Here is a 27076-nt window from a genome sequence, read left to right on the forward strand (position 1 = left end):
GTGGTTTAGGCGTGGAGTACTTTACACATGGAGGTTCGGAGGATAGAAAGACGCAGGCTATATCACGGACGAATTTACGTACCACCAGTACATCATTGCTACAGCATCTACTGAACAGTCTCGACCTCCCATCTACCTCCGCCTTCTAGCAGGAGCAGCATTTCTAGCAGGAGCAGCCTTCTTAGCTGGGGCAGCATTCCTTGCAGCTGTAGGCCTGGACGCTGCCGCTGGTTTCGGAGCACTCTTCGCAGCGTTCCTCTTCGCCTCCCACTCTCCATGCTGTTGATCAAGTTTTCTCCTGAACGGGTCGTCCTCCTCCTTCGCTGCTTTTGCAACTTTCTCTTTCCTTTGCCGCTCAGATTTAGTCCTCTCTAGTTCTGCTTTCTGATGAGCTGCCTCGAAGTGGTCGTTTTCCTTCTTCTTGCGCTTCTCTTCCTTTTCCTTCTTATCTTTCTGTTTCTTTGCGGCTAGACCTTTCGCTTGGACTGCCAGATGTTGAGCTCTGGAGAACTCATCATCCTCTTTTTTCTTGCGTTTATCTTCTTCTTCCTTTTGTTTGTGCTGTTTCTTTGAAGCTTCGACCTTCTCGTCCTCCTCAGCTTTAAGCTTCTTCTTCTCTTCCTTCTGGATTGCTGCTAGTCTATCCTTCTCTGCCTTTTCAGCTTTGTCTTTCTCTTTCTTCTGGGTTTGAAGCTTCTCTTTTTCTGCTTTAAGCTTCGCCTGCTCTCCTTTCAGACGCTCTGCTTCGACGCGGGCGTCCTCCTTCTTTTTGCGTTTCTCTTCCTCTTCCTTTGCCTTCCGCTGTTTCTTGTCGGATTGATCTTGCTCTTTCTTTTCGTATTTAACTAGACTTTGCTCTTGGTTCGGCTGATCATGGCCTTTCTTGCCAAATAAGACCAGACTTTGCTCTTGTTTCGGCTGATCATGCTCTCTCTTTCCAAACTTGACCAGACTCCGCTCTTGTTTCGGCTGCTCAATCATCAATCGGGCTTCTATTCTCTTCTGACGTTTCTCTTCCTTTTCTTGGTCTCTTCGTGCGGCGGCTCCTTGTTTGGCGGTGGCCAGTTTTATGAGCGTCTGTTCTTTTGCAGGTTTATTGGAGGCTGTGCGCAGTTCCTTCGCTGCAGCTTGCGTGATGAGCTTCTGTTCCTTCGCCTCGGCTTGCATTATCAGCTTCTGTCCCTTTGCGGCTTCTTTGGCTGCTGTCTTCAGCCTCCGTTGCTCCGCCTTTTCGGCCGCTTTGGTATCCGTGGCCTCATGCTTCGCACTCGACCTGAATATGCTCAATTGTCGATGTTCAGAGCTCTGTGTATGGCTTTCACGCGAATGGAACATACTCGCGCTGGATTTGTGATCCAAATTCTGCTCCTTCTCATGTGGCTTGTTGTCGATTGCGAGTTGCTTAGCTTCAGGCTTCTTGTCCTTGGCCGCTTCTTTGGCTGCGAACTTCAGTCTTTTCTTCTCTGCTTCGGCGGCTTTCTTGGCATCAGAGGACTCAGGCTTTGTGAGAGATTTCAGTTTCAACTTCTCCTCCTTGTCTTGCGCCTTCTTCTCAGATGCGAGTCGTTTAGCTCCGAGCTTCTCCCGGGCCTCTTCCGCTTTCTTAGCCTCTTTCTGAGCTTTCGCAGTACTTGGATCCCCAGACTTATCGGCATGCTTGTTGGTAAATGGAACAACTTCCTTACCAACCTTCTCGCCCCCCTTCTTTTCGCTCTTCTCATCAGCTTTCTCAGTCTTGTGCACCGTTTCCAGTTTCGAGGCTGCTTCCTTCGCTTCGGCTTTCTTCTTTGCATCCGCATCCTTCTTCTCATCCTTAGCCTTCTTGTTGGCGACTTTGGAGTCTGCGTCTGTACTGTCTGACTTCGCTCCACCGTTCTTACTCTCCTTAATCTCAGCGTCCTCATGTTCAGCATCCCTGGGTTCAGAACCCTTGTTTCCAGAATCCTTGTGTTCAGAATCCTTATGTTCAGCCTCCTTATGATCAGCGTTCTTATGTTCAGCGTCCTTCTCTTTCTTAGCCTTTCTTAGGGCTCTCTTCTCCTTGATGATATCTTTATTAGAGGGCCCTTTCTCGGTCTTGGCGTTCGTAACATGTTCGTTGTTGATCGTTCGGTTGGTAATCGTCTGATTGGTGATCGTCTGGTTGTTGACCGTCTTGTTGGTAATCGTGTGGTTGGCAATCTTCTGATTAGTCTTTGCGCTGTCTTCTGCGCTCTCCTTCCCCTTGGCTGGACCATCTGCGCTCTTCTGATCTTTAGTCGTATTGTCATGTTTGGTAACAGAGGCAGCAGCTTCTTTCTGTGCGTCAGCTTCTTTCTTCGCGGCTTTCTTGTCTTGCTTCGCTTCCTTCTTCGCCTTCCGCGCTTCCTTTATCTCAGCCTCCGTACGCGCAGGTTGTTTAGCAGCATCTTTTTGTGTGTCGTCTGTGCCTTCCCTAACCGGTTCACCCGCGCTCTCTGGTTGAGGATTGACGTCACTCCCCGCAACCTTATCTAACCTCTTTGCCTCTTTCCTGTCCTTTCTTCTTTGCAAGACCAACTCTCGATCCACCACAGGTTTCTGCTTGGCACCGTTCGCATTCGCGCCGTTTCCGTTGTTGATGCCTTTGCTTTGAGCGTTGGGGCTATGAGGGTTCTGCGCAGCCTCGAAATTTGCCTCCTGCGCTTCTCGCCCCGCCTGTGCGTGTTGCCTTGGTCCTGGTACGCCGTGCATACCCAGGTGTAGTTCATCATCACGTCCATGACTGGCGTGATCCATGTGATTATCACCTTGGTGACCACGATCTCTAGGATCGCCGCGCTGCATATATGGGTGTCTTTCTTGACGTAGTCCGTTACCATGTCCTTCTTCGGCGTGATCCGGATAATTCCCGCCCGGATGACCATGACCTCTAGAATCGCCATGTGGTGTATCTGGGTATCTCCCCTGTTGGTGGCCATGGTTACCATCCGAATGGCGGCCGTCTTGTCGACCCTGTTGTTGTCGTCTTGCGTGATCTTCATAATTTCCGCCTCGGCGATCATGACCTCTAGAGTCGCCATGTTGTGTGTCTGGGTATCTTCCCTGTTGGTGGGTATGATTGCTATCCCAGTGGCGACCGTCTTGTTGACCCTGTTGTCCTTGTTTGGCGTGATCTTGATGATTTCCGCTTGCGGGATCACGAGCTCTAGGGTCGCCATGCTGCGTATCTGAGTGTCTACCCTGTTGGTGGCCATGATTGTTGTCCGAATGACTGCCATGTTGTTGATCATGATGTCCTTGGACTTCATCATGCCCTCCAGCTGCCCTGTTTCCATCGGCTTGCGGTCTCGCCATAGCATTACCAGCCTCCATCCGTCGCTCATCTTCCTCTTCCTGCATACGCTGCCTCTCCTCTTGTTGATGAGTCTTCTTTTCCTGATCAGCTGCCTTCTTGTGCGCTCGCTCATCATCTTCGCTCTCCTTTCTTAATCTTTTCTCCTCAGCTTCAGTGGCTCGTCGAGCCTTCTTATCCTCTAGCTCGGCCTGTCGTCTCTGGACCTCAATTTCCCGCTCGGAGCGCTTTGCTTCTTGCTCCATGGCATGCTCTGCCATACTATGGGTAGCTTGAGCAGCCTTTTCTTCCATCGTGCTTTGCTTTTCAGCCAAATGCATCTGCCTCTGGGCTTCTCGCTCCGCCTTTCTGGCCTCTTGTGTCATCGAGCGTTCCTCAATACGTTGAGATGCTTCTTCTGCTCGGAGTTCGGCTTGCTCCTGAGCTCTTTGAGTCTTCTCAGCCGCATCAAGTTCTCTCTGAGTCTTGCGGGCTTCTCTATCGATTTCCTGTTGCTGTTGTCGCTGAACGGCATCCTCGGCTTTACGTTCCCGCATTTCCTCTGCCCGTGTCCTTTTCATCTCTATATCATTCGCCCGCTTAGCTTTCTGGGCTTCACGGTCCATCTCGCGCTGTTCTTTCCGCCGTTCATCCTCCTCGGCCTTTCGTTCGCGTTTGGCCTCCTGATCTTCCACTCGACGAGTCTCACGTTCCTCTCGATCAGCCTCTTTCTGTTCATCCTTTCGCTCTTTCTCTTCAGCCTTCTTCTCATCCTTTCGCTCCTTCTCTTGAGCTTTCTTCTCATCCTTTACTGCTTTCTCCTCCGCCTTCTTCGCATCTTTCTCTTGCTTTGCAAACTGGCGGGCTTCGTCTGCTGCTTGCTTCCGAGCAGCTTTGTCTGCAACTTCCTGGGCTTTTTGTTGTTCTCGCAACTGTTGCTGCTGGTATTGTGCCTGCTGTTGTGCCTGATACTCTTCATCGTCTTGGGCTCTTTGCTGTTCTTGCCACTGTTGCTGTTGTTGGAAGACCCGCTGCTGTGCCTCGGCCTTTTCGGCTTCCTGATCAGCCCAGTCCGCATCTTCCCTGGCGGCGAGTTCATCTTCCGCATGCTTCTGCTGCGCTCGGCGCATCTGAAGTGCTTGTTGACGTTGTTCATACTCAAACTTCCGCTGGGCAGTCTCGTTGGCCGCCGCTTCTGCAGCTTCTTGCTGTGCTGCGAGCTCATCTTCTTCCTCTTCCTCTTCCTGCGCTTGCTGCTGCGCTAGTTGTCTTTGTTGCATGGCAGCTTGCATATTCTCTTGGCGTTTCCTGTCGATTTCTTGTCTTTGGGCTTGGATCTGTTGTCGCTGCGCTTGATAATGCGCTGCTTCGGCCGCGGCTTCGGCCGCCTCCTGTTCTTGCGCCATTCGCTCGTCTGCAGCCTTCTTTGCCAATGCAGCTCTGATTTGCTCTTGACGTTGTCGCTCCATTACCTGATCCTGAGAAGGCATCTGCATTTGACGTCCTGCTGAGTCGTATGACTGTCCTTGAACGATCGGTCCCCGCGCTAGATCATCATAGTCGTCGGTGCCTTCTTCTTCCCCTTCCGCTTCTTCCATATATTCTTCATATTCGTCTTCCGCTTCCTCCTCTTGTATTGAACGCTGGTAGGGCTGCTGCCATAACGGCAGGCTTGTTCGGGAGGGTTGCGCAGGTTGCGGAGGAAACGGAGCAACGTCTTTGAAGCGCTGGTGTTGAACAGGGATATCCTGGCGCTGATCTGCTTGTCGCATTTCAGAAGGCGTATATGGATGCACTGGAACTTTTGGACTAGAAGTTTGGCGTTGCTGTGGAGGCATTGCCCGCGATTCATGGCCATTCGGTCCTGGCCTCAGTGCTTCTGGAACCACGGAAGCTTGTTGAGGGTAGCCAACAGGAGGTATCTGAACGTTACTAGCTGACTTATGGTGTGGCAACCCGCCGTCTTCATGTTCGCTGTCGCTTTCAGATGTCTCATCGTCTGAAGCTCGTTCATAGTCACTGCCGTCAACGTCGCTGTCTTCCAAGTGCTCATCTTCGTCGTCCCCTTTACCCTCAACCTTGCTATCAAACTCCTCTTCCACGTCACTATCGTCTTCTACTTTGTCTCTAGTATCTTCATCGCTGACTTCACTGTGATAAGACTCATCGTCGGTATCGTAGTCATCAGTGGGAAGTCCTTGATTGCGTGGATCAACAGCGACATGAACAGCGATGGCTGGTTGTGCGACCGCCATGATATATGATGTCGTTGGTATGTAACTCGATTGGTTGAACTGGGAAGTGTGTAAAATCAGGCCTGCCTGTATGATGTGATAAGTTGGTGTCTAGTTGGGTAAAATATAGTCAAGAAGATGGCCTAAGAACACTGGCCACGTCTAGGATCTTATACCTGGCTCAGAAGATATTCCTAAGCAAGATTGTGAAGCTTTCGTTGAACATGCAGTATTGATGTCCGACTCGGGCGTGTGAATCGGCCCAGACTATGACGACATCAGCACGTCGAAGCCTGCGTTTGTCATACCCTCGTGTGTAGTCTTGAAGTCTGAGAACGGCGACTGACGAGTTCTTCTCCATTCGATTCAAGGGCACTTCAACATCCACATCCCTATTGAATCTCTCTTCAGGTAACAAGCATAATGGCTACATGATCAGGCATTCATGTACGAAGCATCGCACATGCTTGTTGTGATACAGCAGTCCTTCAACGACAACGTAGTGAATTTTAGCCTATCAGTGAAGCGTGTATTAGAAACACACCGCCCATAAATTGAGCTCTCTAGAGTTTTGTAGTCATAACCAGACTCAACCACTTCGCTCAAACACATCGACTGGGATCAAACCACCTAGCCAGGAACTGCACAGACGTTCTACCAAATTCGGAATCCCTATCTTTACCACCAAAGAAGCTTTGCAGAAGCCATCTACTTACCAAACCAATAAGCAATCGCCCGCTACTTCATCACAACCTGCCGCAGCCGACCATGTGCATCGGCGTCAACAGCGAAGTCTGCCCCGACTGCGGCAACAACGGCAAAGGCCACGACCCCTACCTCCAAGGCGGTACAAAATGGATCCGATGTCCAGCCTTCATAAAATCAGTGACAGGAAAGGAACCCTCAGGGCCTAAATGCGAGTCCATCATGCGCGATCAGATTGGAAAGAAAGGGGACTGTGCAGTCTGTAAATCACGGAAGACATTTGAACAGAGGAAGGCAGAAGGGAAAATGACGCCGAACGAACTGAGACTGGAAAGAATGAGGCTGGCGAAAGAGAGATTTGACAAGGATGTGAAGACCAAGAGGAAGGAATTGTGGGGAGATCAATAGGGCGGATTTGATGATGGAGATACTGGTGCTCCTTGAATAGCGGAGGGGCTACATGTATATTATCTTGAATGAGCTCTTCAGGTACAGAATTGTGAAGTTTAACCTACGTGTATGATATAAAACGTTCTCGAGTCATCTATACAGCTATCTCCTTGATAAACACAACTACCAGTCAACAAAGCACTCCACTCGATCATATTACCTGCACGCATCGATTTTATATCGACCACGTATCCGGCCACCTCACTTCCAACTAGCTCAGCACCTCTTCTGTATCCTGATCAGCGTCACCAGAGTCGCGTGTCAACCAACAAACCAAAACACACACCCACGGCAATCTAAATATGTGTACCGGTGTTCTTCCCCAAACATGTCCAAAATGCCACCAAAAAGGCCCCACACGCAAGCCCTACACCCAAATACGGCCAACAATAGCCCATTGTGCAGCGTCTCTGGCACGAGCATCGGAAACACGCCGCCCCGCCACCCAATGCAAAAATCCCCTTTTGACGAACGCTTTCAAACTGTTTCACAAGGATTGTGAAGAGTGTATATTTCTGGCTAACCGAAAGGCCGAATCTGTGCGGAGGAAAGCGCAGTTGAAGAAGGAGCTGGAAGAGTCTGAGGAGGCGATGAGAAAGGAGGCCGCGATGGAGAAAAAGATGAAGGAGGAAAAGCGAAAAGCTGACGAGCGGGACAAGCAGGAGAAAGCTGACAGGCTTAAGCTTGCGAAGGAAAGAATCAAGCTGGAGAAAAGCAAATGGAAGGGTACCGATCCTGCTAAGCTGAGTACATCGTTCCTTCCATCGACTACACCGTTCCTTCCAACGCAGGAAGCTCAAGATAGAGCTAAGGCGGCTGCTGAGAAGATTCCAAAAAAGACGAGGGGAGCTGTGGTGAAGACTCCTAAGAAGACTAAGAAAGTCACCACCAAGGCTGATGAGGCGATGTATATGAGCGCGGTTAATCATCATCAGAGATAGGCTGGCGAGGCTAGTGCTCAGGGCGGGAATGCAGGATAGGAGGCTTGTGATAGGTAGATGCGGATGTTGAAATGGGGATGCTTCGGATTACTGCGCATGTATATTACTTCAAGGTTGAGAAACGGGGTTAACGATAAACGAGAAATACCAGTAACACTTTCCATCCGACTTAATAAAGAACAATTGCAAACCCATTACCCATTAATTTCCCACGCGCCTGAAACAAAAGAGTCCCCTGCAACCTTCATTTTCAATTACCTTACCCTATTTAGCAGCAGGAATCCTCTCTTTAACCCCCATAGCTGTGGCGGTGAAAAGCAATTACGAGGGAACACTGAACTCGAAGGCGCAAACCAACTAGACCCCGTCTGCACCGACCACGGATCTACCTCCACACCCGTAATCCGCTCGAACCGTCTCCTCTGTTTTCCCTCCATCGTTGTGACGGTGAACAACAACCACGAGGGCCGCGCACTGAACCCGGAGGCGCAACCCATCTAGACCTCTTCTGCACCGACCACGGATCTGCATCCACACCCGCAATGCGCTCGAACCGTCTCCTCTCCTCTATATATACCTCGTTCTTCCAACTTGTCTCCCAAGCCTTGCGTAAATATGCTCTCGTTTCCTTGATGAATTGCACCCGGGTCTGACGTTTTGGGAATTTTCTCTTATCCCCATTCACATTCGCATTTTCCAGGATGATGCGTCCAGCTGAGGCGAGTAGGTAGTATGACTCCTGGCACGGGAAACAGCAGGGTCGGTATGTGAAGGTGGGAAACCAGTTAACTCCAGGTTCTCTGCCGGGTTTGTGGAATTCGCCTTGCACAATGTATTGGAGGACGTGGAACACATCTGCGTAGATGGTAGATAGCTCCTCGAATAGCTCCTCCGAACTTCTTCGACGGGTATCTTCTGAAAGGGAGACCTGATTGAGCTGGGTGAGTAGGCATCGGGCGATGGTGATGTGGAAGTGATAGGAATATTCTTTTACTTCGTCCAAAACGGCGCGAATGTATGGAGGGAGACGTCCTCCATCGAAACGCGTATGGCGATTGGATAGACGGTCGATTACGCTGATACCTTTTGTGCAGGCGGCTACGCAAGCCAAGTCATTCTTGGCATGCTCAGCGTCATCAGCGCGTTCTCTGTGTATCGAAAGCTCGGTGAGGAGAACATGAGCATCGGACCAGTGTGGTTGTTTGACGATTTGCATGGTGTCTTGTAGAAGATCCTCATGGGCGCAGCCTTCCATCGTGAGACGGCGACAGCCACGGATGCCATCTCGTATGGGTTGTAATAGCTGTTCTTGAATACGCCGTGAAGGAACCTCGCAATTTCCTTCCTCATCAGTGTTCGTACCTGCGTTCAGTGTGACGCGTAACTCTACCCCCATATCTGGTATCTTCGTGTGGCCATGGTGCATCCTTTCAGTCTCCAATCTCTTGCAGAATTCGCTCAGGTCCGACAAAAACATCACTATCCTGGTTGTCAAGGAGCGAGAGGAGCGAGAGGATCCAAGAGACCGGTCGAGCTGAAAGACGAGGTCCATCTCACAATGCGGGAAGACCTTTGGCTCTTCTTCGCTCAAACTGGGGTGTAGCTCTGGTATGCAGCCACCAGTGTGGCTGATGGAAAAGATGTGGATCGGTTGGCTGGGCCCGTGGAACCAGTCTTGTATATTACCATTCTGAACCTCGACGCGCACGAAAGTGTTGCTGTTTGACAGGAAGGGCTTTGCTTCATCATAGATCTGCTTGTTTGCGAGGAGTATATTAATGCCAAGACGTCGCCGCTTTACTATGGGTGCCTCCGCATGCAGGTTTAAGTATTCGCGGATAGTATAGCGAGCTGTTCGACAGCTATCGAAGCCTAGCGCAAATTCGTAGACATTGTCTCGTAGCTCGCGTGGTAGATCAAGAAGGCGGAAAGGCTGATCGGTGAGGTGAGTGTTCATGATGCTTGGCAGGAATTGTGGTGTAGGAAGGTAGGAGCGTTCAAGGCGCTGAAGTTTGCTTGTACACGGCTCCAGGGCTGACAGGAGCGGCTCGCTTCCACTGCATGGGTCTAGCGCATCGAGACAGAGTCATTCCACTTAGCTCAGACTGCTGCCTGGGCTTACGCAATCGCCAACAACGATAAGGCGTAAAAGTGGTAAAGTATTATAGTATTGACAAGGGCGTTGCGCAAACTCGTGGCATTAGCCTCTCGGACCGAAGTCAGATGATACGCCGGTAGAGTAACCGCACTGAAGCGCTACAATACATTGCCTAGGCAAGCAAGTTTAAAACCGTCCCGTCCAGATACCCCTCAACGCCAGAATGTCCGCTCGCCGGCATGACCATCAGTGTGCGTCGCAAAGTCCAGATCCATTGTTGGTTAAACCAACGGCATGTGTCAATCGTAGATAACTCTTACTCAACGCCCTCGACTTTCCTCAGAAATTCCCTGACGCGGCCAACCTCCACACCCTCGCCTTCTTCACTGTCCAGAGCCGCGACGAGACCTTCAAGACACTCTTCAATCCTGTTCTCTTCTACCTTTGTGCAAAGACTGACGACCTTGCGGTACATCATCTCCAGTTGCCCGTCCTTCTCTTTCAGCATCTTGCTCCGTTTGAGTAGCGCACCGTTCGCGTTCGTGTAGGTGTGTAGTCGTTGTTGGAGGACGGAGGCGGCGGGGAGTTGCTGGACTGCATAGGCCTGATATTGTGGCTGATGCGATACCTGTTTGAGCGTTGCAGGATCCAGTGGAATGGTTGTCGACAGATAGGGGGCTCCATCTGATGCGCGGCAATCCAGATGGTCGCCTGCTTGCCGGAGCTCGTAAGGCAAGTCGTCTTCCTTGATGAGCATGCCTGCACCTTCCACATCGGCGTATCCTATCCTCTTCTTCTCGTGCAAATCGATGTCCCCTGCATTGACAGAAAGCAAATGCCGTTGTGGCTCAAGCCAACGCTTCAGATTCGATATCCGCTTAGCGCGATCTTGTCGTAAACGTAACCGAGCACGTAGTGACTCCAGCCTTTGTTGCTCCTGCTTCTGTTGAGTAGATAGTTGGGTGATCAGCTCATTTGTTTGATCTATGGTGTCTTGTTTCAGACGCGCTTCTTGCGTGAACTGCATTGAAGCGGACTGGAGAATGCCATTCATCACTGTAATCATATTAGTGGGATTCTCGTAATAGATACGAATTCAAACTTACAGGGTTGTATCTCTCGGCTGGTCTCTTCGACCTTGCTCAAGGGCGCCTTGCCCTTGCTGGGGCTGTTTGCGGCGATTATGACTTCGCCATCGCCAAGATCGCTGCCAACACCGAAGTCGATGGGTCTCGTGCCTTTGTGATTGGGTATGGTCGGGTCCGCCTGAACTTCCATGAGCTGAGAGATAATGTTGCGATTGCCTATCCTTGCGGCTAGGTTGAGTGCTGTGTTGCCGGCTTTGTCGCGTGCGTTGACCATCTCTTGCATAAACCTCATCAATCCTATTGGTTTCGGGTAGTTGCTGGTGTCGTGGAAAGAAGGCACCTGGTTGGCGCCAATGTTGCTGCGTACGAGGTACTCAAGAAGTGCCTCGAGGTAGTACTTGCTGGAGGCCGCACGCCCTTTTATGGCACAGGTCACCGCGATGTGATGCAGTATCGTCCGTCCCTGGGAGTCGCGGAGTTCGATAAGTGGCGCCAGGATCTCGAGCGTTTCTGGGAAGCAGCTGTGGTCCAGGCTGTTGTTGACGGAGACTGCACTCATTAGTGGTGTTTGACCGGAGGCATTTCCTCTGAACATGTTTGCTCCTTTGGAAACCAATAGCCTCATCAACGAGACTCGGGCCAGTGTCGCAGCCCAATGTAGAGCTGTATTTGAGGTGTTGTCAATTGGCATGTCCAGATCTGCGCCAGAGAGGTGAAGAATGGCTGGATGGTTCGTGAAGTCTGTCCTAGTCTGATCCGCGAATAGATCCGTAAGCATGGCTTGCTTCTCTTCGTTGTGCTTGGTGTCGGGGTGCGGTAGAGGTGGCAGGGCTGAGGGAACCTCGCCATCGGGAAGTGCAATGCGCTGTCCTGTCTGGTGTTGGTAGAAGCTCTCGCTTGGTTCTGTCGGCGAGCCTAGATCGCGCATAGACATGTCTGCGCCGTTGGGTTGTGAGTAGGATTCATCTTGGGATGTTCGCATGCGCTTCCTTGGCGGCTCTTGCGGGTCTTCAAGGCCTGTGCCATAGGCTGAGTCGGTGTGTCCGTTCTGCCCGCTGAAACTACGCTCCGATGCTACGCTCTGCTGGCTGCTGGTGCGGAACGATTCTTGGCTGGCGAGGGGTCCCTGTGACGGCCGTGCCATGCTTCTCCGGCCCTGCGAGGAGGAAGCGGGTCGCGGTGCGGGTGAATTCAGTCGCGCGACCTTGTTCATGGCGGCAAGTGCGCTGGTGGCTGTCGAGGAGATGTTGCTGAAAAAGGTACCGCCGACACTCTGGCTAGTAGTGCGGCCGTCCATGCTCTGGGTGTAGAAGCGCTTCCTGTTTGCTGCCATGGCCTGCTCTTTGGTGGGCGTCTCGATGCCCTGGCCCTGTCCCTGGTTGCCATCAACGCTGACATCGTAGTCCAGCAGCGGGCGCAAGACATCCTCGACACCGTACTGGCGACAAAACTCTCTGCCGCGGCGGTAGCAGATCCATGTGCCCTGGTACTTGCCGTAGCCGCCCTGGACCTTTTCGTGTTCGCCGTTCAGGATCTCCTTCTCGAGGACCTTGGTGCGCTTTCCTTTGTCAACGCCAGCCACCTTGAGGATCTGGGTGGCATTGAGCCAGCCGTCAGAGCGTCGGCGCATGACGGCGACCCGATTGACTTCCATTTCGTAGACAGAGACGCCCGAGTAAACAGCCTAGATTGTCAGCGACTTGGTGCGACTGCGCAAATGCTGTGGTGGTGGTGGTGCCTACGGTGTATATCTGGGGCTTCTCCATGGCGTGCTGCTGGTAGCCGTTCATGTCGGAAAAGGACCGGTTGAAGCCAGCGGGCGCGGCCATGAGTCCCTGGCTGTGGGGAGAGTTGGCGTACATGGCCGACTGGGGCGGCGAACCTGCGGGAAAGGATAGCGACGTGCGCGCGACTTGCATTATGTCAGCGCAGTGCTGGCGGGCGTGGTGATGGTGACTGTACGGGTCAAACGATCATGGGGGCAGGCGCGGACAGAGGCTGGGCACAGCGTGGGCAGGTGCAGTCGGGGTGCGCAACCGTGGGCCGTAAGCGGAAGCCTCGGTGGAGGGTGCGATGGGCGATAGGCGATATGCGCCGTATCAGGACTCGATGTTGATATGCGGGTGGGCGGGGGGTGAATGTGCCGTCGCTCGTGGAGACTCTAGAGGAGTGGAGATTCCAGAGGTCGCGTCTACGCGTCGCGGCCAATCAGCCGCCGCCCGAGTTTCCTTGCCCAGAGCACGGCCACGACCCGTCTGCTACCTTCCGGCTCGTCTCCCGCATGCCTACGCCATTCCAGCAGAGCGCGTCACGTCTGCGGCCAGTCCATCTGCTGCGTGCCCTGCTGCGTGAGGCGTCGTATCTGCCCGATGCGACAGCCCGCACCTACTTCCGCCGCTACATCGTCAGCCGATTCAAGGCGTATCAGCCCAAGCAAAATGCGACGGCTTCCTTCGACGTCCAGGCCGTGGAGAAGTACAGGCACAGGAGCTTCAAGAGGCGGCAGATAGCCATTATCAATGAGCGCACACGACCAATGCTCAGGAAAGGGCAGAAGGGCCTGAACTTCCTGCGCCGGGCCAACCTGGGCGAGATACCATGTCTGCAGAAGGTCCTGTTCTTCGCCTATGGGCGCATGGGAAGGAGAAAGTACATCCTGCTGGAGAGGTTGCTGACGCCAGACCATATCATGGACGGCGGCGCACTCGCAACGCCCGTCGACCCAGGGCAGGCACCGCTGCAGAAGCTCTATTACAGCAATAAGCGCTATCTGCAGTATTTCGATGCGCCCAAAGCCGCCTCCAAGACCGAGTATACCATCAACATCTCTAGCCGCTACTCCCGATTGCGCGCCGTCCTCAAGTCGCAGTGCCAGAAGGGCATCTCCATACACCGAGGGATCAAGCGTCCAGCCATGAAGACGCCTATCAACAATGTCTGGGAGCGACCCATGCCAATCAAGCGCGCGGTCAACAACGTCCGACGCTGGTATGCCGAGACTATGACGAGAATACTCCCTCCATTACCGACCGAAGAGTGGGATAATATACATGCCATGGTTGTTGGGGACCGAAAGGTCGATTTGGTCAGGCGGAGAGGCCGCGCTTCAGTGTTGAGTGCTGAGCCAGTCGTAGAAGACGACATCTTCGCCCGCACAGTAGAAGAAGGCATTGCCTTAGACAAGCCCAGCAGGGCAGACATGCCTGCAGGCGTGCAGCGACCGCATACCATCAACCCTAGGTTCATGAAACGCATGTATACAAAGCTCCTCATGCTCTGCTGCAAGGTCGAGTACGACGACGAGCAGAAGCGATGGAAAACAATCTGGGGCGAACCTATGAAGTACATTAAACCCAGCCTCTACAACGTCCCTACAGATGAAACGCTCTTTGCGGGTGTTGATGCTACAGGCAAGATCCCGAAGACGCCCAAGAAGCATCTGCTCGAGAAATCACAGCATGTCCAGCCACGGAATGCCGAGGGCGAATACATGCGTTTTCCCTTCTTTGCCGAACGGCTTCCAGAAGAGCACCCAATACGCAAGGAATTGGATGAGTGGAAGAGGAAACGTGCTGCTGCGAGAGGACAAAAGCGGGAAGCGTCGTAGCCCTGGAGGCGGGGCACTACCCCACAAACTTGGAACGCTGTAGGGCGCGTCTTACATGTCCATAAAGTAGGCAGCACTCAGCACCGTACTTTGATCGTCACAGTGCATCGAGCAACGTTTTGACAACCACAATGGCATCTTCAAGCGCAACAATTCGCCACGCGACCCGCGAAGGTAGAGTATCCCCAGCCTAGAGTAGAAGTCTACTAACAGCCTGTACAGATGTTCCTACCATCCTAGCCCTTATCAAGGAGCTTGCGCTCTACGAAAACGCCAGTGACAAGGTTGACTCAACTGAAGAAATCCTCACGCGCACCCTCGCACACTACGATCCTTCCACTTCGACCTTCTCCGAAGGCTTCGCCCGTACACTCCTCCTCAGCGACCCCGACGGCACGGTAGCAGGCATGGCTCTATACTTCTACAACTACAGCACATGGACAGGCGTGCCAGGCATCTACTTGGAAGACTTGTTCGTCAAGGAGAGCTACAGGAAGAAGGGCTATGGCAAGAGACTCCTTAAGGAGCTCGCTGGGGAGGTGCTCAAGGTCGGAGGTAGGAGGCTCGAATGGAGCTGCCTGGACTGGAATGAGCCCAGTCTGAAGTTCTACGAGAGCGAGATCATAGGGGCGCAAAGGAAGACGGCATGGGTAGGCTTGCGTGTGGATGGAGACGCATTGGAGAAGCTTGCAAAATCGTAAGGGCAAAGAGTCGGAATTCATCGCATGCTCTCTGAAACATGACTCTGATTGTTGTTTGCTCTTGGTTGCCCTGTACTGCATGAAGGAGCGTTCACGTGAACACGCGCTCCAGGTCCGTGCGCTACAATCGTCACCTCTGTCTTACTCCAGTGGCCGTGCCCGCGCTCTTGCCTTGTCCGATCTGAATAATCCAACTCTGCAGTCTTCTCCTACCTGTAAATTGCAACACCATCATGGCACGCCCACCATACATGGTTGAATCATACGAGACAGTGAAGTGGTGGGAGACACTATGCAGGTAAGTTATCAAGAGTGAGATGCAATTGGTGAATGATACTAATTCCCTCCAGGTTGTTGCGACTTGAACGGAAGAAGGACACGCTCGACGATTACCAACAACTTGTCGGTCGCCATGACGGCCTCCAAGATCTCATGCACGTCATCGCAGAAGCCGACGGTTCTCCAGCGCCCACCATGGACTTCATCAAGTCGAACTTGGGCCTAGCGCGAGACTTTGTCGAGGAGTTTGGGAAAGCTACCGAGCTGTACAATATCGCAGTGTGTCGCGTCATCGGACCTGCCATGTACACGACACTGCCACGTGAAATCCGCGATATGGTCTACGAGTACCTGACCCCACACCAACTCGATATCACTCTCCGGCCTTGCTATCCTTGCGCAGACTCCGATCTATTACACGTTTTTGGCGAGGATACGGAGTACCGCCTGTACTTTGACCCACGACCTCGCACGCGGGACGACGAAGTTTGCCCCGAGTATTACTGGAGAGACGACATCATCGGTCGCGAAGCAGCTTACGAGCTTATGGAAGCGTGGTATCGAAACAGCATCTTCAATATGAGGGCAGAATGGATCGAGGATGATTGGCCGACCAAATGGCTGAACACATTGCTCAACAATGATCGTTTTGCGGCTGGGTTGCGACCTCGTAAATTGATCGCTAATTTCGCCTTCGACGTTTTAGTCCGCGGTGCGGAAGAAGCAGAGTTCGACACGCTTTGGCAAAAGAACGTGTTCAAGGCTATGGAAAGCTTGTTCTTACTCAAGGAAGGGACGCGGATACAAATCAGCGTGATGTTCCAGGGTTGCAGAGATGAAGTCGCAGGGTTAAGACAATTCCTGAATCGCATACGTCCTGCCTTTCTGCGTCTACGAAACCTGGGCTATCGGTGCACGATTAAGATCATCAAACGACGGCTCAAGCTTCTTCATGAAATTGTTGAAGAATGGGTACAAGAGCTCGAGACGGAGGTTAAGGGAAATGATAACGCGGGGCTGATCGGTGTCTGGGATAGTGAGCAGTATGCTGGGACGGGGATACGTTAAGGTGCATGCTCAGCAGCTTCTCGACGTATCAGCTTTCCAGGATCATCATGCTCCGCGAGACTCTATTACCACAGAGTGAGTCCGTACTTGTTAGATGCTGCCATAGCGCAATATTTGGATATTACGGCCAGGGTCGCAACCAGACTTTGCTGTATCTGGGGATTTCACGATGGCGACCATACCATTATCTAGCACAAATTCACCAATATCCAAGAGGTTACACTTTCCATCTCTCTCCTTCCTCGGCTAGGCTAGGCTACCTAATCTAACAGGAATAGCCCAGCTTACGTCTACCTCTTAGCCCCCATCGTCAGCGATCACCGGCGGCAAACTCCCTCATCAAAAAACATCGACTGTCTAACTTTCTGCCTTCGGTTTTCGGAATCCAGCGCTGGCCGTCCCGAGATGAGTGGAGGTTTCGGGGGTCTCGGAAGTCTTGGGCCGTAGAAGGACCGACCCGTCAGTATCGATCAAGATGAGTACGCGTGAATCATGACGGCAACTCAAACGATCAACAGTGTGCGAATGTAGTTTCGCAAGACGGAATCTGGTGGGCTGGCGATACACAGCACATCTCTCCAAGTAGGAAGATGCGCGAGTGATTGAAGTAAAAGTGCGCGCTAATTTCAACATGACGGACACATCGACTGTAAGAAGGATCTCATTCTACGACCATATTCATGAGATACCATAGCAAAATCATGGGCCACTAACCATTCACAAACAGCAAGGTACAAGGTAGCGACATCTTTACCTAGGGTGTTCGGCATAGTACCCAATCTACCAGTTCCCTCGTGGTAACCAGCCGGAGTTTGCACCGCCACCATCGCACGACATGAAGCTGATTCCTTCAAGACTTTCCCATTCGAGCCGATGACGAAAGAAGAGGCGGTTCAGGGGGCATGTCGTGTTCCACGGATTTCAGCCACGAGCTGACAACTCCAGAAATCACAAGGATTGGGGGTATACACTCCGCTTCGGAAACGTCACCGGTCCGAAGCCGATGTATTGTAGATTAACGGGGAGCTTACTTGACTCTTAGGCATAGCAAAACGAACGGGATTTAGAAGCTTCACTACTGAATCGAGTTAGCTATGCTGACCACTTACTTGATTGCGCTGTCCTTGCGAATAACCTACCCTTTGTCAGGTAGGACCTTGTGTGCTAGCAAGGTAACACACGGCTGAGCATGTACTGACAATGAGAAGACAACGGGCCTTCTGGTCGGATTCGGACGCTGACATGCTTCCACGGCTGGGATGAAGTCCTCCTGGATAGGGTCAAGAATACCGGTACGCGTAGACATAGAGCAGTCAGTATATATGAGTAAGCTGCTCGTCGATGTTAAGGCACCATCAACGAATATCTCAGCTTCCAGCATCTCCACCACAATCGTTACTGCCAGTATGCATTCTCAGTTCACTTCTCCCCGGATCGGGAAGAGCGCCATGATCCTCCTGCTCTCCTCCTACTTTTCGAGCTACGCATTTGCGACGGCAGTCCCCGAATCCGTCGATGTTGCCGTAATAGGCGCAGGACTTTCCGGTTTGACAGCAGCGCGAGACCTTCTCCACGGCGGCAAATCCGTTATCGTTCTCGAAGCTAGAGACCGCGTCGGCGGCAAAGTCTATAACCACCCACTGAAGAATGGGGGCGTCACGGAAGTAGGAGCCGAGTTCGTCGGTCCAACGCAGGACAAAGTGCTGGAGATGATCTCCGACCTGGGACTGCAGACATTCGACACGTACAGCGAAGGGAAATCTGTTTTGTGGAGGAATGGCACTCGAACGGCTTATACTCCTGATCCAGCACTGGGTGGTTCACCGCCGGTGGATATGGCGTCTCTTCCCCTGGTTGCCAGTGCGCAGAAGCAACTAGACGACTGGGCAGCTGAAGTCAACACGAGTGCACCCTGGACGCATCCGAAAGCCAAGGAGCTTGACGGTATGACGTTCCAACAGTACATCGATGAGGCAGCACCCCACGCGGACGCCGCTTTCGTCTTGACCTCAGCCAGCAAGGCCATCTGGGCTGCGGAGCCCCGAGAACTGTCTGTACTCTACGTCGTCGCATATATCGCAGCAGGCGGTAACGAGACAAACGTCGGAACACTTGCTCGACTGATCGGCATCCAAGGCGGAGCTCAAGAGAAGCGAGTCGTAGGCGGAACAGGACTCATCCCAGAGCGTCTTGCCGAGAAGGTCGGACACGAACACATCGTCATGAACGCCGCCGTATCAACCGTCACCAAGACATCCAACGGCTACAAAGTAGTATCCCGAGCAGGCACCGTCCACGCAAAGCAAGTCGTCCTCGCCATGGCACCTCCCCTCCTCCGTCAAATCACCTTCTCACCCGCCCTCCCCACCGCCCGCCAACACCTCAACCAAGCAATGAAGATGCCGTCCATCGGCAAAGGCATCCCCATCTACCCCACCCCCTTCTGGCGCAAAACCGAAGGCCTAAACGCCCAAGTCATCTCCGACAACGGTTCCACACGTGTAACCTTCGACTCCACACCCGAAGACAGCAAATTCGGCGCCCTCCTCGGCTTCCTCCTCGGCGACGAAATGCGTGCGCTCGACGCCCTCACCCCGGCCCAGTGCGAAGAGAAGATCCTGTCAGACTACGTGCGGTATTTCGGAGAGGAAGCAAAGACGAACACGGAGTTTGTGTTGCAGCGTTGGGACTTGGAGGAGTGGTCCAGAGGAGGACCTGTGGCGGTTGCTCCGCCTAATGTGCTCACAAAGTATGGTCAGGCGCTGACGATGAGGGCCGAGGGGTTGCATTTTGCGGGCACGGAGACGAGTCCGTATTGGACTGGGTATATGGACGGAGCTATTCGGAGCGGAGAGAGGGTCGCTAAGGAGATTATGGGTTCGGGGTACTGATACTTGTGAAGTCCGAGGTAATAACCATGGTGGTAGGAGTGGTAGTGGAGGGGTTACATCGTGATCCTGCTGTTCAAATCTGTATTTAGGAAAACCTACTTTTGTCTCCGATCATCTCTAGTCAAGCAAATGGGATACTCTTTTCAGCAAGACCGGGGTCGTGCCATATTTTGGGTCGCCGGAGAGCAAGAGTTCTAGGTTTTTAGTTCCCAGCGCCATATCCGGGGAAAGGTGTTCGTGATCGACAGGCCCGCGCGGAATATACTTTCAGTAGCTGGGGTTGCTAACCTGCGAATTGCTTACCTTGACGCCAGATCGACATGTCACGGTGAGCCTCGGCTCCACAGTACACCACGGGGATTGTGTATAATAGGAAGCCGTAGGATGTGGTATTTACTTTTTTCAATCATCTCAGCATCATTCTGACTCGTGTCTTGCTTGTACAATCTCATATTCGCTTCAGACCGCCGATTCAATCGCAAGATACTCACCGACATCATGCACTTCTCACTTCCCTTCCTTCTCCTCCCCGCCATTGCGTTTTGCGCGCCTGTTGCGGAAATCTTGCCTACGGCACAGGATGTGATTCAGTCTGTGGTCAACATCCACAGCGCTGTTCTCGAGCTTGATCAGAAAGTGCTAGCCTTCCAGGGCGGTTCTTTCGAAACTGCCTTTGTCGAAGGCAAAGAAGTGCTTGCTGGTGTAGCGAAGATCCACGAAGTAAACCGCGAAGGGTTCCGACGAGCAACCCTAGCTCTACCGCCATTCTCCATCAAGGATACTACCGATCTGATCAACACCGTCGTAGCGACTGGTAGGTTATTATCACGGCCCTTCCTGCACAGACAAAATGCTAACGCTCACCGTGACAGTCAACGTTAGTATCCCGAACGCGACCAAGCACCTCCAAGAGAAAGAGCCCGTGTTCAAGGCGAACGGCTTCTCAGCCGTCGTTATCGCCAGTCTGGCGCTGTTGGAATTTGACCACGACACGTTCAGCGCGGCAGCGGCGAAGAACTTCAACCTTGCTACCCCGAAGCCGAAGTTGGACGAGGGCATCGCGGCGGCAGCGAACATCCACAAGGTTATCCAGGATACTATTGTGTTCTACACTCTAAACGCGGTCGTGTAAAGAGGAGAGTTGTATCCCAGGTGGTGTATAGCGGTGTAATGTCCGTTTATGATAGGTGCCACGAATGCGCAATTAGTAGGAAGTCGCGTCCGTATCAACACAAACACGTGCTCCATGTATCCGCTTGCGTCTGTACCTGCACCTGCACCTGCACATGCGGGAAAAAAGTAAACATGCCACCGATGACGTATCACAATGATCGCCCACCAACCTTGTTTCTCCTCCACGCCTCACAGTCTAGATGCCGCTAGCTCTCCCGTAGCGCTCCATGCCATCATCCATTGTCAGCCTCAGCCCCAACTTTTCGGGCTCTGTGATCTCCAGACTTCCCTGCTGCACATCATCACGCTCGTCGCTCCTGCCATAATAACAACAACTCCACATTACACTCGCTCCACGACAACTCCGCCAGCGAAATTCCTCACGATGGGCATCTGCGGCAGCAAAGAGAAAGCGGGCGAGTCAACCGAAATGGCACGACCCTCACAGTCCCAAAACGCAGCCTCAATCGCGCAAACCCAGCAAAACATCCCCGTCGCCAATGAAGGTCCGACCGTAAACCCGCGCCGCTCCCCCGACAACCCCATTGTCTACTTCGACATTGCAATTGGCGGCAAGCCAGCCGGCCGCGTGCAAATGGAACTCTTCCTTGACGTTGTACCCGCGACATCAGAGAACTTCCGCCAGTTCTGCACGGGCGAGGCGAAGCGCGGCGGCGGGTACAAGGGCAGCACTTTCCACCGCGTTATTCCCAACTTTATGATTCAAGGAGGCGATTTCATGAATGGGGATGGTACGGGGAGTGCGAGTATCTTTGGGGGCGATTCGTTTGATGATGAGAACTTTGAGTTGAGGCATACGCATCCTGGGCTGTTGAGTATGGCGAACTCTGGGTACGTGAACTCTTGTGTGGGATGATAGCTTGACGTTGCTAATATTTCCACAGGCCCAACACCAATGGTTCTCAGTTCTTCATTCTGACTGCTGCGACGCCGCATCTTGATCGCAAGCACGTCGTATTCGGGGAGGTGTTGGATGGTATGGATGTTATAAGGAAGATCGAGGCGACAAGGACTGGCCCCGGTGACAAGCCATTGAGCGATGTCGTTATCGCTGGATCAGGGCAGTTGTCAGGCGCAAAGCCATTGGCTTAAGACGGGAGGAGGTAATAAAAGCAGGTCGTCTCGCGGTACATAGGTTTCCAGGTCTTGGAATCGTAATGATAATGTAATACATCTCTGCAACACAGTGCAACTATACTTCACCTAGCAGTATATCTTGCCTTGAGATTCTATCAATATTCATTTCAAGGCTAATGTAGACCGCAGCGCACCTGTTCAGTTCTTTCTATACAAGACACTCCTGCTATTGTACCAGCTCGCCCAGCTCCGCCATCTGGATACGCATAGCTTCCTCCTCCCAGAACTCCGCCAGCTGCTCAGCTCCCCTCCTACCACCCCACTGTCGCCCGCCTTGGTCCATATCGCCTTCGACTCCATCCATGAGGCGCCGAAAGCAGCTCTTGAACTTGGGTTCGTTGAAGTGGTGGTAGGGGTGGTCCGGATTGAGCCATGCTGAACAGATATAGCAGAAATGTGTTTGGCACTGCGCGCAGGTCTGCAGAGACACGAAGTCAGTATGTGCGCCATAAGCATCTTATGAGGGTCGGAACTTACCATATGGTTGCAGCCGTAACCTTTCTGGCAGGGTACAGAGCAGTATGGGCATGGTGTCGTATTCTTCATGATAAAGTTGAGCGATGCTTGGTCGTCCTCGGTGAGCTCTGTGACATTGCGTGGCTCGCAGCGTACGAAGTCTCCGTGCCACGATGCTAGGCAGATGACACAAAAGGCAAGGGTGCAATCTTCACAGACCTGCAACCGCTCCATACCTCGTACCCCGACTCCACGCTTTTCCGGGCCGCTTTCGGTCTGGGTCTCCTGTGGTTGAGCTGGGCCCTCATCGTCTGCTTCAGAATCTGAATCGTCCATCTGCGTTACGTCCGTAATCTTAGGGTATTTATCAGACCGCATAGCGCCTTGACACCATTTGCGCGGACAATATACGATGTTCGGGTCGGATTCGATCTTCTTCTTCCGCTTTATCTTCGCGTATCGCTCGACCTGGTCGCGGGATATAGGGATTTGTAACAGCTCCTTGGGTGACAGTAGCCGGTCCTTCTTCTTCCCACTACTACCGCACTCCGTGGACATGCATTTGATATTGTTGACGTTTCCCTCTGTTATACAGCTGTCGTAGTATTCCTGGAGGCAGTTGATGCAGAAGACATGGCTACAGCGGGCCATGCGATAGCACGCGGATCCCTTCTTCGGCTCGAGACAGACTCCACAATCGAATGTGTCTTTGTCAAACAGTTCCTTCTTCATCCGCCGACTATAGTCAACCAGCTCCTTCTGCATGGACGAGGGTAGCGTGAGGTCTTCCAGGCCAAAGGCATTCTCGGCCTGTTCTTGGAGAGAGCTGATGTACGAGAAGAGTATGGAACCACCTCCGTACTCCTCCCAAAGTGTCTTCGCTTCGGTTGTCAGTCGGGCCTGTAGATCCTCGCGGATCCATGAAGGCGAAGTCGACAGTCGAATTACAGGCGGTAGATGTTCGGGATATTCGGCAGGCAGTATAATTTCGAGGCGCAGCGGAGGGAGGTATGGGAGTCGTTCGACATCTTGCTGTGGCTCAAAGGTGATAGGTAGAGGCTTGGCGGGTGCGACGAGCAGTTCGAGAGTGGCCGAGTACGGATCGCTATCGTTGATGACCAGCTCCGGGTAGATGGACTGCAGCGTGCTGAGCTCTTCGGCGCGCTCGTCTTCCAGGTTGAACTCGGTCATAGCGGCAGATGTTAGGAATGCCGCGTTTCTATCGGCGAGCGGGTTGTATATGAAAGTGGCGGCGGCGGAGAGAGGGCGGAGATAAGTCGAATGCGGTCGCAACAAAGTGTGAAAAGGGCGTGGCGACTCTCTTCTATCGATAGCGCATAAAGGCAAAAGCCCCCTTGAAGAGGCCCATTGTGAGTCAGGCGCTGGCTGCAATCACTGCGATTCCATAGAGGCTTTCAAGAGCCAGGCCGTAGCAGCAGATGCGAGCATGTATGCAGCACAATCCCATCACCGAGGCATCTCGCATGCCAAGGCCGGCAGGGTACCGCCGGGATTGCGCCGTCATGGACACGGCATGCGCACCCTTCACTCTTGACACGCTGCACCTCCCACGTGAAGTTGCTATGGAGGCCCCTCCGCTTGCGTCGCTGTCCTTGACGCATGTCCACTATGTTGGTCTCATCTACTGACAGCCAGAGTCGCTGCTAATCCGCCCAGAATCCCGCCGACCGCGTCTCCTACCTCTGCGCATGGCTTGCGCTTGTGCCCCAGGGACTGTGCGTCGTTTATGCGACGCTGATATGGTCAAATCGCGAGATTGAGATATTCCTCATGTTCGCAGGCCAAATGGCGTGTGAAGCGCTCAACTGGGTTCTGAAGAGATACATCAAAGAAGAGCGGCCGCGGGGTAATGTTGGCAAAGTAAATCATGTGAATGTAGTACTGATAATTTTACAGAAATGCATGGAAAGGGCTACGGAATGCCCTCCTCGCATGCCCAGTTCGTCTCCTTCTTCTCCGTCACCCTAGGCCTGTTTGTCCTCTTTCGGCACGTCCCACACCCGACCGAAACCCACACCCCCTTCTCTTTCGGCGGCCGCGTCCTCCTTTCGCTTCTAGCAATGGTTTGCGCAGGAGCTGTAGCAGCAAGCAGGATATACTTGAGCTACCATACACCAAAGCAGGTTGTCGTCGGATGTGCTGCCGGAGCCCTCTTCGCTCTAGCTTGGTTCGGCTTCACAACCTTCCTGCGGAAAGCCGGCTGGATAAATTGGGCTCTCGAGACGTGGGTCTTGAGGACGTTGCGCGTGCGAGATCTCGTAGTACAAGAAGATCTCGTTGATTCTGGCTGGGCACGCTGGGAAGACCGAAGGAAACGGCAAACGTTCCAAGTCCAGGGTAAGAAAAGCAGGTGAGATCTAAAATCTCTGTATATATTACCACGGTACGAGGCTGTCATACTCGTATCCGCTTGTCCATACTCAAATAGATGTGTAGCGCAACACAAAACAAGATTGGCGACTAGGCCGACTTTCAAGCCTCTCGACATTCTTAGCTCCCGTGCGCCGTCGAGATCTCCAGAGCTTCTTTCCGCGGAGTCACTTTCGTTCGTTCAACATCTCAGCCTCCAGACAGGCATGTCCCTAGTACCAATCACAGATCATCGTCATGACATCTGTAACAGCCACCAACGTCAGGCTAGTCGTGGCTTCAGCCGTGTGCAACGGCATATTCTTGCTCTTCCAACACTTCGAAACCTATCATCCCCCGTGCTGCCTTAACAAAAGACTTATCTCCAGTCAGCCGTGGCTGAAGTTTGCCGTTCACAAGCGATGATCCCCACAGTTAATGGTTCGGACTATATGTGGACCCTTGACGTGCATCTTCCGTCACAATCGTCATGCTGCCGTCGCCGTGCCGTTGGCTATGACAAACCCGTCAATCCGAATGATTGACCGCTATAGTATAACGGCGGCCGTAATTCCTTTTAGGTCGTCTTTTAGGTCCGGTTTCCCCAGCTTAGGCGTCCATGTAGAAATTGTCGTCCCTCATCACCACTTTGTATACTCTGTTTTGCGAATATTCACATCGATATACCCAATCCTTACTCTATCTACAGTAATCTCTAATCCGACATCATCTTCCGACGATGCCACGCATGAACACCTACCGCGAGCCCAAACCCCCACCACACCGTTCCCGCAGCCACCAAAGAAGCCAAAGCCAAAGCGAAAACAGCAGTCCCCTCCCACGCAATGAATCGGACTACGACGTACCCGCCCCGGAACCGAAGAAACATCTCAGCAGTCTAGAAGGGCACCTCGTCGCAGCGAGTGGAGAGTTTGTTGGCACATTCATGTTTCTCTACTTTGCTTTTGCCGGTCAGCTCATGATCATCAACCAAGCAAGTGATCGGTCGATTCTGAATGGGTTTGCTAGCAGTCAGCAGAATATCTTCATTGCTTTGGTGTATGGGTTCAGTTTACTGGTGAATGTCTGGGCGTTCTTTCGCATTAGCGGTGGGTTGTTCAATCCGGCGGTATGTACCCTCCCAGTATCCTCCAGGATACGCGTTAGGTTGTCGAACGATGCTAACATATCTCCAGGTTACCGTCGGCATGGTAGTTGCCGGTCAACTCCCCTTCATCCGATCCCTCTTTCTCGTTCCCGCTCAGCTACTCGCATGCATGTGTGCGGGTGGAATCGTCCAGGCTATGTTTCCTGGGGATATCAGTGCTGTCAATACTTCGCTCTCCCAGGACACGTCTATCGCCCAGGGAGTTTTCATCGAAATGTTCATGACTGCTGAGCTCGTCTTCGTTGTGCTCATGCTAGCTGCGGAGAAGAGCAAATCTACATTCCTAGCTCCGATTGGCATCGGATTGGCGCTGTTTGTAGCTATGATGGGCGGTGCGTTGATCTTCACTCTGAGACGAGGAGATTTTTGGTTCTTGACGCTAATTGTGCATAGGTGTATACTTTACCGGCGGCTCACTCAATCCTGCGCGTAGCTTTGGTCCAGCTGTCGCTTCAGCGTCGTTCGTCGGTTATCACTGGATCTACTGGGTTGGTCCATTACTCGGTGCGCTTCTTGCTTCGGCATACTACCGCTTCGTGAAGCACTTCAATTACGAGCAAGCGAACCCGGGGCAGGACTCTTCGGGTGGCCACTTCTCGGCATAAGTGTCTAAAGAGTGGGCAGTGTCAGGGATTCTCGGCAGATTCGAACATACAGCGTGGAGTTATAGGAGTATTCCATCGATGAAGGATAGTTGCAGAAGCGTTTGGGTATCTTGTTGCTTATGGGAAATCAGTCTAATCGTTTCCCTTTCGTACAACTAGGCAAAGACGTAAGATGGTTTTGGTGCTCACTTATGTAGTGTTGAACTGATCGAAAACGGGTTCACATCTCTGTTAAACTTTTACGTAGTTTACTGTGGTCATTTGTTATCCAACAGCTATAAAGACGGCAACGAGAGCGTGCACAATGTGCACGATATCCGGACACTATAATGACAGCAATGCGGGAGTGCAGGATATGTACGATGGCTCAACCCTGAGCACGATATCCAGAACACTAGACTCCATGTAAATGCAAGCACAAAGACGCGGTGTTGATGCAGACGCAAGGCAACGATATGCAGGGAATCAAACAAAAAGGGGCCAGTTGTTACGGAAAGAAACAAGAGCTGGATACGAACATGAATCAAACAGGGGACTCCTGTAAAGGCTGTCCGCGATCAGGGAAAAGGAATGAAACAGCATAAGCCGCGAAGGAAGTGCAAGGAGGGATGGCAGTAACAAGCCCACCCTGTATCGAAGCCTTCTGCACGAGCGCGACAATGCAGAGACATATCCCGGCGAACACCAACGTGATCAGTATATATCTAGTTGTTGTCAGTATACTCCTTAGCACTAACTCATCAATTGGTACTTACAGGCTGTCATGCTTCACTCGACGAGTCTGATAGCGAA

General features: G+C 52.5%; 10 protein-coding genes across 10 annotated transcripts; 7 read left to right on the top strand and 3 right to left on the bottom strand.

The window, feature by feature from the left end:
• Positions 1 to 132: 132 nt before the first annotated feature.
• On the bottom strand, positions 133 to 5547 carry J4E83_002606 (uncharacterized protein; the record flags this gene model as incomplete). The annotated part of the gene is given in 3 exon segments (XM_049329550.1): positions 133 to 2676; positions 2715 to 3307; positions 3324 to 5547. 3 exon segments carry the CDS (start codon positions 5545 to 5547, stop codon positions 133 to 135), a joined length of 5361 nt encoding a protein of 1786 aa, XP_049191229.1.
• A 1436-nt stretch (positions 5548 to 6983) lies between these two features.
• Positions 6984 to 7622, top strand: J4E83_002607 (uncharacterized protein; the record flags this gene model as incomplete). Its single annotated transcript, XM_049329551.1, has 2 exons — positions 6984 to 6987; positions 7087 to 7622. 2 exons carry the CDS (start codon positions 6984 to 6986, stop codon positions 7620 to 7622), a joined length of 540 nt encoding a protein of 179 aa, XP_049191230.1.
• A 2414-nt stretch (positions 7623 to 10036) lies between these two features.
• On the bottom strand, positions 10037 to 12670 carry J4E83_002608 (uncharacterized protein; the record flags this gene model as incomplete). The annotated part of the gene is made up of 3 exons (XM_049329552.1): positions 10037 to 10776; positions 10827 to 12492; positions 12551 to 12670. 3 exons carry the CDS (start codon positions 12668 to 12670, stop codon positions 10037 to 10039), a joined length of 2526 nt encoding a protein of 841 aa, XP_049191231.1.
• A 419-nt stretch (positions 12671 to 13089) lies between these two features.
• Positions 13090 to 14415, top strand: J4E83_002609 (uncharacterized protein; the record flags this gene model as incomplete). The annotated part of the gene is made up of 1 exon (XM_049329553.1): positions 13090 to 14415. One exon carries the CDS (start codon positions 13090 to 13092, stop codon positions 14413 to 14415), a length of 1326 nt encoding a protein of 441 aa, XP_049191232.1.
• A 131-nt stretch (positions 14416 to 14546) lies between these two features.
• Positions 14547 to 16463, top strand: J4E83_002610 (uncharacterized protein; the record flags this gene model as incomplete). Its single annotated transcript, XM_049329554.1, has 3 exons — positions 14547 to 14589; positions 14638 to 15112; positions 15467 to 16463. 3 exons carry the CDS (start codon positions 14547 to 14549, stop codon positions 16461 to 16463), a joined length of 1515 nt encoding a protein of 504 aa, XP_049191233.1.
• A 1406-nt stretch (positions 16464 to 17869) lies between these two features.
• Positions 17870 to 19354, top strand: J4E83_002611 (uncharacterized protein; the record flags this gene model as incomplete). Its single annotated transcript, XM_049329555.1, has 1 exon — positions 17870 to 19354. The coding sequence occupies one exon, from the start codon at positions 17870 to 17872 to the stop codon at positions 19352 to 19354; it is 1485 nt and encodes a 494-aa protein (XP_049191234.1).
• Positions 19355 to 19852: 498 nt separating this feature from the next.
• On the top strand, positions 19853 to 20486 carry J4E83_002612 (uncharacterized protein; the record flags this gene model as incomplete). The annotated part of the gene is made up of 2 exons (XM_049329556.1): positions 19853 to 20168; positions 20227 to 20486. 2 exons carry the CDS (start codon positions 19853 to 19855, stop codon positions 20484 to 20486), a joined length of 576 nt encoding a protein of 191 aa, XP_049191235.1.
• A 426-nt stretch (positions 20487 to 20912) lies between these two features.
• On the top strand, positions 20913 to 21640 carry CYP3_1 (Peptidyl-prolyl cis-trans isomerase H; the record flags this gene model as incomplete). Its single annotated transcript, XM_049329557.1, has 2 exons — positions 20913 to 21379; positions 21433 to 21640. The coding sequence occupies 2 exons, from the start codon at positions 20913 to 20915 to the stop codon at positions 21638 to 21640; spliced, it is 675 nt and encodes a 224-aa protein (XP_049191236.1).
• Positions 21641 to 21851: 211 nt separating this feature from the next.
• Positions 21852 to 23332, bottom strand: J4E83_002614 (uncharacterized protein; the record flags this gene model as incomplete). The annotated part of the gene is made up of 2 exons (XM_049329558.1): positions 21852 to 22103; positions 22163 to 23332. The coding sequence occupies 2 exons, from the start codon at positions 23330 to 23332 to the stop codon at positions 21852 to 21854; spliced, it is 1422 nt and encodes a 473-aa protein (XP_049191237.1).
• Positions 23333 to 23932: 600 nt separating this feature from the next.
• J4E83_002615 (uncharacterized protein) lies at positions 23933 to 26284 on the top strand (the record flags this gene model as incomplete). Its single annotated transcript, XM_049329559.1, has 5 exons — positions 23933 to 24008; positions 24059 to 24499; positions 25414 to 25640; positions 25708 to 26011; positions 26073 to 26284. The coding sequence occupies 5 exons, from the start codon at positions 23933 to 23935 to the stop codon at positions 26282 to 26284; spliced, it is 1260 nt and encodes a 419-aa protein (XP_049191238.1).
• Between the last annotated feature and the right edge of the window lie 792 nt (positions 26285 to 27076).

This window comes from Alternaria metachromatica (assembly GCF_023757995.1).
Source record: "Alternaria metachromatica strain BMP 0045 chromosome Unknown scaffold_4, whole genome shotgun sequence".
Classification (NCBI taxonomy): domain Eukaryota; kingdom Fungi; phylum Ascomycota; class Dothideomycetes; order Pleosporales; family Pleosporaceae; genus Alternaria; species Alternaria metachromatica.